At 35.9% G+C, this 12,815-nt stretch overlaps 1 protein-coding gene across 1 annotated transcript in view; it reads left to right on the top strand.

The window, feature by feature from the left end:
• The window catches only part of itsn2a (intersectin 2a), a 36,092-nt gene extending 26,039 nt beyond the window's left edge, over positions 1-10,053 (top strand). Inside the window, 17 exon segments of the mRNA XM_056764627.1 lie at positions 620-675; positions 976-1,142; positions 1,352-1,382; positions 1,482-1,603; positions 1,721-1,817; positions 1,918-2,109; positions 3,415-3,536; positions 4,334-4,440; positions 4,576-4,759; positions 5,153-5,251; positions 5,638-5,805; positions 5,897-6,106; positions 6,187-6,308; positions 6,524-6,606; positions 6,690-6,773; positions 8,266-8,439; positions 8,652-10,053. Of these exon segments, the coding sequence (XP_056620605.1) occupies positions 620-675; positions 976-1,142; positions 1,352-1,382; positions 1,482-1,603; positions 1,721-1,817; positions 1,918-2,109; positions 3,415-3,536; positions 4,334-4,440; positions 4,576-4,759; positions 5,153-5,251; positions 5,638-5,805; positions 5,897-6,106; positions 6,187-6,308; positions 6,524-6,606; positions 6,690-6,773; positions 8,266-8,439; positions 8,652-8,809 (2,176 nt within the window). The 3' untranslated portion in view covers positions 8,810-10,053.
• Positions 10,054-12,815: the final 2,762 nt, after the last annotated feature.

Genomic DNA, 12,815 nt, shown 5'->3' with positions numbered 1-12,815 from the left:
ATTACAATGTAGTATATCCTTGCTGTCCTAACGAAACCTTGGATGTCTAGATTCACTGTTTTTCAGGAAATGGAAAATACACTGTACTTTTTAAGTGATTAAATAGTTGCAAAGCACTTTTTAAAAAACTTTTTTTGGTTAGATATGTGCAAAACTGAGTGACAAACATAAAGGATGACTAATAATAATGATTTATGGCAACAAAATTAAAATGATTTAATATGGAAATACAAGGTTTCAGCAGGACAATATGTTAATTTCATCGGGATTCCTGAAAAGTTTTGAAAACACTTACCCCAATAGAAAATCCTGCCTTAAACTCATTGGCTAAAATACTTTTGCTATGTCTGACTGGTTGGGATGCCTAAACAGGCAATGCAATGTTTTAAAAGTGGCATATATACACATATAATTTACATAACAGCAGTTATTAAGTTCATGATACATCTTTACATTTAAATTGCTTATACTAACAATAAAACTAGATTAGAACTCAATGGAGATTATTGCAGATTATAAATATCAAATTGAAACAATTTTGAAATTGTTTCATTACATTTCCTTGTTGACAAATAAATATTTGCAATTTAATAGCAAATATATCATTGTTTTTTTCTAGACCATTGTATTCTACTGTTGAGGAGATTGAACTTTCAGATTCTGGTCTTCTAGAGGGTAAGTAATATAATTATGCTTAAGTAAATGTAATTTATGTTTGTAGTTACATTTTTTGATGTAAAGCTTGCCAGTAGCTCAGTGGTAAGAGCATTGCGTTTACAACGCAAGGTTGTGTGTTCGATCCCAGGGGATAGCACATACCTATGTATAAATGTATTGGATAATGCAATGTAAGTTGGATCAAAGCGTCTTCCAAATGCATAAATGTAAATGTATATATATTTAGCACACTAAATTGATTTCTCATATCAGAGTGTGTATGCGAGTTTATGTGTTTTTGTAATTTCATTTTATCAGAGTATGTGGCTTTGTACACATATGAGAGTCCGGAGTCAGGTGACCTGACGTTCTCTGTGGAGGATGTTGTCCTGGTAACAGAAAAGGAGGGGGAATGGTGGAGAGGCTGCATCGGGGACCAGTCTGGCCTCTTTCCTTCTAACTACGTTAAGCCCAAAGAAAAAGATGTGCGTATGACTTGCTAATGGTGTAGATTTTTTATTGACTTGAATTACCTTTTGTTTAAGCTCCTTTTTTAGCTTATTAGTCATTTTATTTATATATTACTTTGGTAATGGTAATATTGATTTTCACGTAATGGAATGTAAAGAAATCGATCACACATCCAAGGACATCAATGTATTGTAATCATGTGCTTACTGTATTGTTTTTTCAGACTGCCATACCTGAAGGCCCTAAAAAGCCAGGTGAGGTCTGAAAGCATTGTACCACCACAGTAATACAAATCAAGGCTGGACATTTTTATATATTTAACATTGTTTGATTCATGCTGATTGTTTATTTAGAGATTGTTCAGGTAACTACGGTCAATGCTGCCACAACACCAGAGCAATTGAGTCTTACCCCGGGTCAGCTTATTGTCGTGCTGCATAAGAACTCAAACAACTGGTGGCTGGGTGAGCTACAGGTCAGTGGTGAACATGATACAAGCATATTTTCTTAAGGAGATTCCAAAATAACACAATCAAAATAGTACATTGTAATTATGTATTGATACTTTGTATCTATGTGCATGTGTGTGTAGGCAAGGGGTAAAAAACGTAAAAATGGCTGGTTCCACTCTTCTAATGTTAGACTACTGGAGCCCAACAGTGGCAAACTAACTCCAGCACCTCAACCACGTAAGATGTCATATTTTTCAGTCGATGCTCATTCATATTCCTGTGTGTGATAGTGTTCTGTTCCATTCCTTTCATCATTTTTGTTCTGTCTCTCCTGTAGTATGTCAGGTTATTGCAATGTATGACTACAAAGCAGCCAATAAGGATGAGATGAACTTCCAAAAGGGTCAGCTGATCAACGTACTCAACAAGGACAATCCTGATTGGTGGAAAGGAGAGGTCGCTGGGGTCACAGGACTGTTTCCAACCAATTATGTGAAGATGACCACAGAATGCGATCCCAGTCAGCAATGTGAGTACTATTAGTCTTATGTTGATCACTTCTTATTTCCAAATTCATGGATAAATCACTTTGAGATTCTAATGCAGGAAATACAAGCCATTTTTAAGAATAGATCACATTTAAAACTGAACTCTTTATTATTTGGATTTATTCAGATTTACTTTTTCTGAATCTGAAGATGGATGGATATTTTCTTTCTTTCTTTCGTTCTAATATTTACTCTCTTTCCATCTTTTCATTATCCATCCATTCTCTTTTCCACTTCCACCTCATCTATGTTTTATCATAGGACTATAGCTCTGGCCCCTCCTTCCACTTCCTCCTCTTTTATCTGGGCAAATCAGAACACTGCTCTGGTTTAGGAGGCATCCTCAAGACTCCGCCCTGACTAGCTTTCTTTGGATTTGACTTCCCGTTTTCTATTTATTTGAACTTTGTTTATTTTACATTTATGAATAGTTTACTCCCACTATCATCAGCCCATATTTTAGTATTTCTGTTTAACAGAAATGCACTAGAAACACAATACTTCACTATTTGTTTAAGAAATTGAGATGAATTTAAGGGGCCATAACATGATTACAAACACAAAAATCACTTATGGTGAAATCCTTGGATATCATTTGTCAAGAATCCAAAAATATTAACATACAGCTGCCCACATTTACACAACAATGCCGTCTATTTGTTGTGAAGTATTTTATTAATAGAGAACATAAGATATATTTTTTTGTATTTCCTACATCAAAACTATTGATATGTTATATTTTGCTGCACCTGGCAGTGATCTTAACAACATCATGAAGAGGGTGTTTGACATGGCAGCAAAACAGCAAATTTATTTCAGAGTTTCAAAGAATGTTCAGAAAAGGGTCACGCAAACCAATTTACAGCTCAAAACAGCACAAAGAAGTGAAAGAATATACAATGCTAAAAACTGCATGATATGACCCCTTTAAAGTAAACCACCCTTTAAGTCTCTTACACAAGCAAGTTATGCTCATCAGCACAAATCATACAGGACATGTGTAGATCGTGGGATTGTTAGTCTGCCTCTGCGTGTTTAATTGTAGATGAAAGAACTGGTGACCAGTGACATGTGTTGCTCTTACTCTTGATCAGCTATGCAGTCAGTTAATACTCATGACCTTAGAAATGATTAGACTCATTCGCTCTGAATGTGATAACCTTTGCTCTCAAAGCAGTTTTGTATTAAAGTATACAAATCTGAATTTCTGAAATAAAGTTTGTTATTGTGAGATGCTGTGGTGACGTGGTTACTGTATGGGTGTGGATGTATATGGTCGTGTGTAGGGTGTGCTGATCTGCTCAGTTTAGAGTCTATGTCTACTGAGGAGAGAAAGAGGCAAGGATACATCCATGAGCTCATTCAGACAGAGGAGTCCTACCTGGAAGATCTCGAACTTGCGTTGGAGGTACAGTAAAGTAACACTTCAGAAATTCTGCTTGTTGTGGTATGCACGGCTCTATTAATAATATCTGTATTTTTGGAAAGTAATTGTGTTAAAATGTGGAAATGTTTTCAAAAATAATTTTCAAATATGTGGGATTGTCACAAGGAACCATCACAAGGCAAATTCCTCATGGAAGTGAAAATTCCTATGCCCTACTCCCTTAAAGGGCAGAGCACTTGTTTAGACTTTGAAGTGAGCAGGGCCTATGCGTGCCATTATGTAGACGTTTGGAATGCACTTGGCAAAGGGAGCGACGTAATTTCCTCGTAATCTTGTTTTCCTGTGACAAGGCAGCATGGTGTCTGTCATGGTGTTATTAATATTAAAAAAAAACTTTTAGGTAGGAATGATCACTTTAATGTGGAATTTGCCCCGTGACCATTCGGTATGAATACACCCCTAATTTACAAATAATGTTATTTTGTTACTTAACTTTTCTTGATCACCAGCTGCCGGAATATTAAATTTTTTTAACAGTGAATGTTCTATAAAAATATAACCTTGATATCTTTAATACTGACTTAGTAAGACTTTGTCAAAGAAAATTATATTGAGAAAAGCTACATTAACTAGAAGCTAACTAAAAGCTAACATCTGGTCTTTTCGCTCAAAATAATTTTTCTATGTCGTGGAAAAAGTAATTTCAGTATTTATCAGCAAAATGCTGCTGTCGACCAATCAGAATCAAATATTCCATGTGGCTGCATTATAAACATGAATATTTGCTTATCCGTGTGTGTGTGTTTGTCTCTGTTTAGGTGTTTTATAAACCCATGTCAGAGTCAGGGCGCTTGACAGAGGCTGAGATGAACCTGATCTTTGTGAACTGGCGGGAACTGATCATGTGTAGCACCAAACTCTTAAAGTGAGTCAATGCTGGAATCACTTGTACTGTAGCCATGTTCAACCATGTCACAGAACTAGAAGATTACATGTACTCAAAGTATATACTCCTGAATGATATACTCTGATATAATGATATATATTCTGTGTGCATTAGAGCTTTACGTGTCCGTAAAAAGATGTCAGGTGAACGGATGCCCGTGCAGGTGGTGGGTGATATTCTGTCCTCGGAGCTCTCACACATGCAGGCCTACATCCGCTTCTGCAGCTGCCAGCTCAATGCTGCTGCCATGCTGCAACAGAAAACAGACAATTCTCAAGACTTCAAACTCTTCCTAAAGGTGAGATGCTGCACAGTTTAATATCATAAGAACTGTAGAGAAAAGTTCTTGTTTTCAATGTTAAAAGCCATGTGTCCAATTAGAAGCTTGTGTTGTGGCATTTGATAGAAGTCAGTCGAACTAAGCAAATGCCATCATGGAAAGGTTACATGACATAATTAAATCATAAACAAAATGTCATATTCATTGTTGTCATTTTTTATATTGTCAGGTCTATGCAGTTCATGGTAAAGTTAATACAGTTCAGTGTTTCATATTTGACATATGACATTTTAAAATGTACATTTTTCACAGTAGCCCACAAGAGGGCGCTGCAGAAATTGTTTTCATGTGATCTACTGGATAGCTCTGTAAAAAAGGATATAGATATCATTTTTTTTATCTCCTTTGTAGAAAATCGCCAGTAATTACCGGTGTAAAGGGATGCCGCTGTCCAGCTTCCTCCTAAAGCCCATGCAGAGGATCACACGCTACCCACTGCTCATTAAGAATGTATGTGAAGCTTCTCAGATCTCAGATATTTTACAATAGAATGATAAGAGGAATGTAGGCTATTATAAAAAAGAAGATAACTAAAGCAGGGAAATGAGAAATTAAAAATAAACATTAGACGGTAATTTAATTGTTCTTAAAAAAAAGTGGAGGAATAATAATTCATATTTTAAAGATAAGCTATCTAATACTTGATGATAATGATGAATGACTGAACTTTGTCCTGCTTAGTGCCTGCTATGTAAGTAAGCAAGTGGATTAAATATTTTATTATTTTTTAAATTCCTCTAAAAGTGTGTGACTTTTTTGGATGGGCTGTGTATTTTTACTTGTTTTACATTTTATTCAAACAATCCATAATTTCAATATGTGTTTTTGTCATTAAGATTCTGGAGAATACTCCTGTGGGTTATGCAGATCATGCAAATCTGCAGATGGCATTAGAGCAGGCAGAGGTGTTGTGCTCACAGGTCAATGAAGGAGTGAGAGAAAAAGAAAATTCGGACAGACTGGAATGGATCCAGAATCATGTGATGTGTGATGGAGTCATTGAGGTGAGACCAAAAAATCTAAACTTAAAAACTAAATTGATACGGTTTACCTTAAGATGGTTGTGTTACTAAAAAATTATTTGTCTTGTTTTAGCACCTTGTTTTTAACTCTCTAACTAACTGCCTGGGTCCCCGAAAACTGCTGCGCGGCGGCAAACTGCACAAGACCAAGAGCAGCAAAGAACTCTGGGCCTTTCTGTTTAATGACTTCCTGCTCCTTACATACACCTCCAAACAGTTCTCATCCAGTACAGACAAACTCTTTAATCCTAACTCAAATGCACAATACAAAATGTATAAAACGGTGAGGCTACTCCACATAGTTGATTATGAGTTAAGCTATAACTATGTTATTATTATTTGTCTTTTGATCTCTTCCTCTAGCCAGTGTTTTTGAATGAGGTCTTGGTCAAAATGCCCTCTGACCCATCCAGTGATGATCCAATCTTTCACATCTCACACATCGACCGTGTGTACACACTCAAGACTGACACTATGAACGAGAGGTACACAAACACACTCACAATCAAACCTTAAACAAAACAGCTTATGTCAGGCTATATAACTGGAATGTCATCTCATTCCAGTGTAAATGATTTGTAACATAATTTTTCAAAAGACTTTTCATAGAAATGGTAGGAAACACCCCTTTAGGTTACAATTAGAATCAGTTCAGGGTGAAAACAGTGGCTGATCAGTAGTGATCACTTTTCTGAATCAGGACAACATGGGTGCAGAAAATCAAAGCCGCATCTGACCACTTCATAGAGACTGAGAAGCTCAAAAGGGAAAAAGCCTACCAAGGTTAGATATCATTGAAGGTTTAAAGATTTACTTGAAAGCCATAAATGCAGGTGTATTCATAAATGCTTATGTGTTTGGTTCAGCTCGCTCTCAGAAGAACAATGGAATTGGACGACTGTTAGTGACAGTACTAGAGGCAACAAAGCTGAAGGCCTGCAAGCCAAACGGTTTGGAATAAACACACATACATACGCTAAAACACACACTCAACAATCAGAAAAAACATCCTATAGCCTTCATGAACGATCATTAGAACAGGAAATAACAAGCTAGAAGAACGACTCAGGTCATCTACAAAAGGATATAGGACCATAAGCAGGGCCGGCCTGTGGCATAGGCGACATAGGCAGTTGCCAGAAGGGAGCCCAAAAATGAAGAGCTTCTTGCATCATGATGCAATTATGATCAACTATCATTGATAATCTTAAACGCATTGATTGTGCATGTGCAACAGAGACCAGCTAGTGCGGTCTGTGCAGGGAAATGCACCCATTAATCATGTTAGACTGTGGTCTTGTGGTTGAAGTGCCTGTCTACCATCCCGTTTATTGCCCGTTTTAAGTTCGAATCCTACTCGGAGCAGCTTGCTTATTTAGAATCATTTTACTGGTAACACTGACACTGCGTGCTGTTTTTGACTGCTTTTACTGGCACAGTGACTAGGCCATACCATTTATTTAAATTAACCCAAAGCAGTACAATAAGCTTTTATTTGTGTCCCTACAGCATTTGCGCAGAGCTTTACAAAATGTAAAAAATCTTATCTGAATAATAATAATAATAATAATAATAATCAAATATTCGTTTTATGAGATCTACTTTTCAACTTCAGTATTGTTGAGAAAGTTTTATTTTATTTTCAGCGTTATTTTAAAGGGGGTGTTCTTTTGCTGTTTCTGAAGCTTTGATTTTGTTTTTTGGGTGTTTAACAATGGATGTTCATTTTTCTAATAAAAAAACGCTTTATATTTCACATATTTAAATATATAATATTATATATTTTCTATATTAAATCCCTCCTTCCGAAACGCTCTGATTGGTAAAGCTGACCAGGTCTGTCGTGATTGGTCCCCGCATCCCCCCGGACATTGGTTCATGTCCGGCATCTTTAAGCACTGCGATCCATATATCAGTTTCAAACGATTTCCAAATCCAGCATTATATCCTTCGTTTATAAAGCATTCATCACCCAAATGCAGTGAACAAACAAACACCTTAACATCGCAACCGAATGCTCTCTCTCTCCTGCACACAAGTGAAAGTGACGTTTGAACATGCTGCTTCTCCTGCTCTCCATGCTGCCGCGTGGGCGTGCCACATGCTTTTCCGGGAGAATTGACCAAGAAAAAAAAACTAAGAAAAATTGTTATGAAACAGTTTTATAAGTTCAAAAAAACTTGATGAAACCTGTATGATCGCTGGGGGAATGTATTGCGCACAGAAATACTACGTAATATGCAGAACTCGTTTTTTGACAAGTTGACCATGTTAAGCATGAGAAGTCAGCATGTTTAACATTGTAAAAGAAGTCAGAATGCATAAAACATCATTGCAGCACCCCTTTAAAAATATTAATAGAAGCATAATAAAACAAAAGGTCATCATCATGGCATATGGTGTTTCTTAACAGATTTCCTCGACTGTCTTTGTGCCTTTTAGGGAAGAGTAATCCATATTGTGAGCTCACTATGGGTGCTCAGTGTTACACCTCCCGCCATCAGTCCGACACGCTCAACCCCAAATGGAACTTCAGCTGCCACTTCTTTATCAAAGACCTGTACCAGGATGTCCTCTGCCTTACCATTTTTGAGCGAGACCAGTTCTCTCCAGATGGTGGGTTTTGTCACTCTAGGGCACATGCAGGATTGTTAGGCTCCTCATGCTCAGGCTCCACGATGGAAAAAGACAACACTTTACTTTTATCACTATTTATCCACATAGAGATAAAGATCCATAGTCGATATGAAGATAATATGAAGATATACATAAGTTTTTATACATAACCTCGTCCTTTTCTATTTTAACTGAATGTGCTTTTAATATAGATTTTCTAGGTCGTACTGAGGTTCCTGTTGCAACAATAAAGAAGGATCAAGATGGAAAGGGTCCATTGGTACGACGTCTGCTGCTACATGAAGTTCCAACTGGGGAGGTCAAAGTGCGCCTTGACCTGCAGCTCTACGAGCAAACACCTGTCCTGTGAAAACATCCATTTCAACTTCAAAAGCAAAAGTGATAAAATGTGGCTTCATCAAACAATTTATTTTCCCCTAATAGTGATAACTACTGTACCATAACTGAGTTCCACAATTGACTTTTATAGCCTTGGAACACAAGCTTTAAATGCAGACATGCAAAGAGTTGACTATGCCAAAAGGGGAAGCTGTTTCTTTACTGAATTTGCTAAATTAGAGTGCCATCTTTATATTGCACACTTGATATACTGTAGATAATCCACTTCAACAATGTTTACAATATGTAAAGCTTTGTATTATCATAATATTTAATGTAAAAATACTCAGAAATTTATGGGAAATTTAGAAAGACACAAAAAACAAAACACACAAGATTTAGACCAGGGCTGCGCCTGAGTAATAATATAATTATTAAATAGTACAAATTTACTTGTTTCTTTTAATATGTACTTCAATTATGTGCTTTCTGACACCTTAAATGTGCCTTTGTTTTATTTTTAAAAAGCTAAAAATATTATAATGGAATATACTGAATTCTGGTATGTTAATAGTGCTGTGAAATGCAATGCTTTACTAGTCATTGACAGCCTTGATTTGTGCCTGAAATTATATAAAAATGTATTTAAAAAAAAAAGAAATACTAATATGGGCACTTTAGTTGTAGCTCATATTTTCCATTTACAAATAGATTAAAAAGACGCCACTCTTATTTAAAAATTAAACTACTTTTACAAATCCCTGTTTTCAGGACATGCCCTACATGAATTAAGTAGATTGTTGACTATAAGGTGAAGCATACATGCACCGCTGCTAAAATTATTTGCGGGTAGTAGTTAACGGACTTATATGCAAATTTGTCCTATGGTGTGCGGCAAAAATTGATAAAAAAACGAATAATCAAGATACATTTATCTTATGCTATTGAATATGATTAATATTAATATTAATAATAAAACATAATATTTACTGTATGTTTACAAAATTTTGCTGTCACACCATATGACACATGTACGATTTATTCGTCGATTCCCATATTCTGAGTTGGACTGGATTGATTTTATAAGTGATACTTGTTGAGATTAGCAAGTTTTCATACAGATACATAGTGATTGACAATATGTTAAAAAAACATGACAGCAATAATAACACTGTACAACTGTTTTATACTGTTTATTTAATGCACAATATTGTTAAAACCAAAATTCTAAAATAGTACATTTTGTAATCTGTTTGACTTTTAAATTGATGTCAATAAAAGGACAATACAGACAAAAAATGTTTCTCATAATTTACTCATCCTCATATATTGTGTCTTTTCCTCAACTGAAAATAAACATGTAACGTGGTGGAGCGTGAAGCTTACGAAAGAACCGGAAGCCCATGTTTATAGTTAAAAACAGTTAGAAGACATTTATTTACCCACTGGAGTCGTATGGATAACCTATATGTGCATTACAGTCAAACTCACAGTTAATGAAATGCCATGATTTGGATGTTAGATGCATGATTTATGTGTGTGTGTGTGTGTTCCTGTTTTTATACAGTGCGGGGTCAAAATATCCCCACAATGATAGTAAAAGTGTCACACACTTAAATTGTGTCCCCACAATTCAAATGAATTGTGAAACATACTAAATGATGTTTCTTTAAAAATTTAAAATGCAGAAAGTTTTCTGTGATGGTTGGGTTAAGGGAAGGCAGTAGAAAATACAGTTTGTCCAGTATAAATATCACGACGTCTATGGAAAGTCCCCACAATGTATAGCAACCTAAACTGTGAGTGTGTTCCTGTGTGTACATACTGTCTGACAGTGGTCAAACTCTAATTTAAATGGACACTATTAATAAGGCACCACATACACTGGATACACTATTGTTTATTGCACTTCTATAGTAATTAAATAATATGAGCACCAGTTTTAGAAATAGCACTGCAGATCTTCAGATGAAAAACAGAACATGACGTGATGAATTTTGAGAAGACCAGCATTGATGCTGAAAGCACTGTCCATCTGCCGTAGACACACATGGAGCTCCTTGTCTCCTAAATGACACACGGGAAAAAATACATATTTTTCCAGAAGCTTTACCTCTTTGCAAGAAGCCTTACAATCCCTACAATGCAGACAACAATGATATTGTCATTGTGTAGGTAAAAGAAAATTGAAAGTTTTAGTTACAGATTTGATAATAAAAGAACGACAGTGATGCCCATACCTTGATCCCAATGACTGTTGTCTCCCCAAAGTCGTTCTGACCCAGTGTCTCTGGAGGGTTTGGCATGTGGCTTTGTAGGACTATGCTGAGAAACAGGTCAACTCTGACAACATTCATCCATCCGCCGATGATGATATAAACAGCCTGACACCAGAGGTTAATTGTCAAACAAAAAGCTATTACACAAGATTAACGTGTGTTTTAATCCTCGCCAATATAAAATTATTAACCGGTGAAACATGAAATGATTCATATTTTATATACTTCTGAAAGTAGTATCATGTCTCGAGATTGAAGAGATATTGGATCCTGCAACAGTGGAGTTAAAACCTAAAGTTCACAGAGAAACATGATCATTAAAAAGTTATTCAATTCTTCGCATGGTCTATCATATTTTTATAGCATTTTAACATAATATAATACATTATTTTAACTTAACATTTTAACATATAACTTAAATGTAATAATTTAGTGCATTTAGGCTGCAATGTGTATTTTGGTTTGCAAGAATGATCCAAATGGGCTCGACACATTTGTTGGTAACCCTTAGAAAAGATAATACATAATTGGATTATAGTGATATTTCAAACTAATCCGTTTCTTTAATTAGTATCATTTGGGACAGGGCCATGTTTAAACGATCTTCCCCTCTATCGCTAACTTGGGAAGTTGTGCAGTCGAGCGGGTTTCACTACTGCCACCCTGTGGCGTGGACAAGTATGACTCTTCTGTTTACATTGCCGAATATAACACCTTTTTAAAAAAAGGACCCGTTTCTCTCTCCAGACTTCTCCACTCTTGTTGTTCTGAAATCAAAATGGTTTCATATAATCGATAATATGTTATTCTGCCAATATGTTTTAAAACAATACATTAATGACAAAACTTTTGCAGGATCAGCTGTTGGAGAGTTTCCATTGGCTGTTGTTTTTTGAATAATTAATGAGCTAGGTCGATTCAAGTTTTGTGTACTGTTTTGACAATGTTTTTATTAGTCATTTATACATTTAATTATGTTTCAAGTTCCGTTTAAGAGTGTATAATAAACAATGTTTTGTTTTATAACCCTGAAATGAACGATTTTTAAAAGGTTACCGTCGTTGAATTTACCGGGGGGTTTTGGTAGTATAAATAGCCTGCGACATTCCTCACTATATCGGTTGATGCGATGTAGGGCATAAAGATGCTAGCATTGTGTCACTGCGAGGAGGAGTAAGGTGTGCAGTGACACTTTCAAGCATAGCCGGTCCCGCATCAACCATTTTGTTACACCATTTTGTGACACTATGCTTTAATATTTAAAGTGGAGTGAATTAACCAGAGGAATACTTAAATAAGTGGTAAGAGCATTGCGTTAACAACGCAAGGTTGTGGGTTCGATCCAAGGGGATTGCACATATTTATGGATTAATGTATAGGGGTAATGCAATGTAAGTCGACCTTGATAAAAGCGTCTGCCAAATGCATACATGTAAAAACCTGTTTGACTTTAAAATGAATCGTTGTCATGAGGAATTGTGAAGTATCCATTAATTTTGCCTGTATTTCATGAGAATCCACTAGATGGCAGCATTTTCATGTTAGTATAGGATAGCCTATACAAGACAAAGCAAATTAACAAAACAACCACACGTTGAAGAATCAGTCGAAAATAGATATACAGACATGTTGAGATGTGTTTGACTTTTATTTGGATCATCGAACAAAACACTCAAGGTAATGTCGTAGACGCCATCATCATCCCATCCAACAGATGTCGCTGTGCGCAAAACAACAGAGAAGAGATTATTGCAAAAA

This window comes from Triplophysa dalaica, chromosome 13 (assembly GCF_015846415.1).
Source record: "Triplophysa dalaica isolate WHDGS20190420 chromosome 13, ASM1584641v1, whole genome shotgun sequence".
Classification (NCBI taxonomy): domain Eukaryota; kingdom Metazoa; phylum Chordata; class Actinopteri; order Cypriniformes; family Nemacheilidae; genus Triplophysa; species Triplophysa dalaica.
This window is presented reverse-complemented; position numbering and strand designations above follow the sequence as displayed.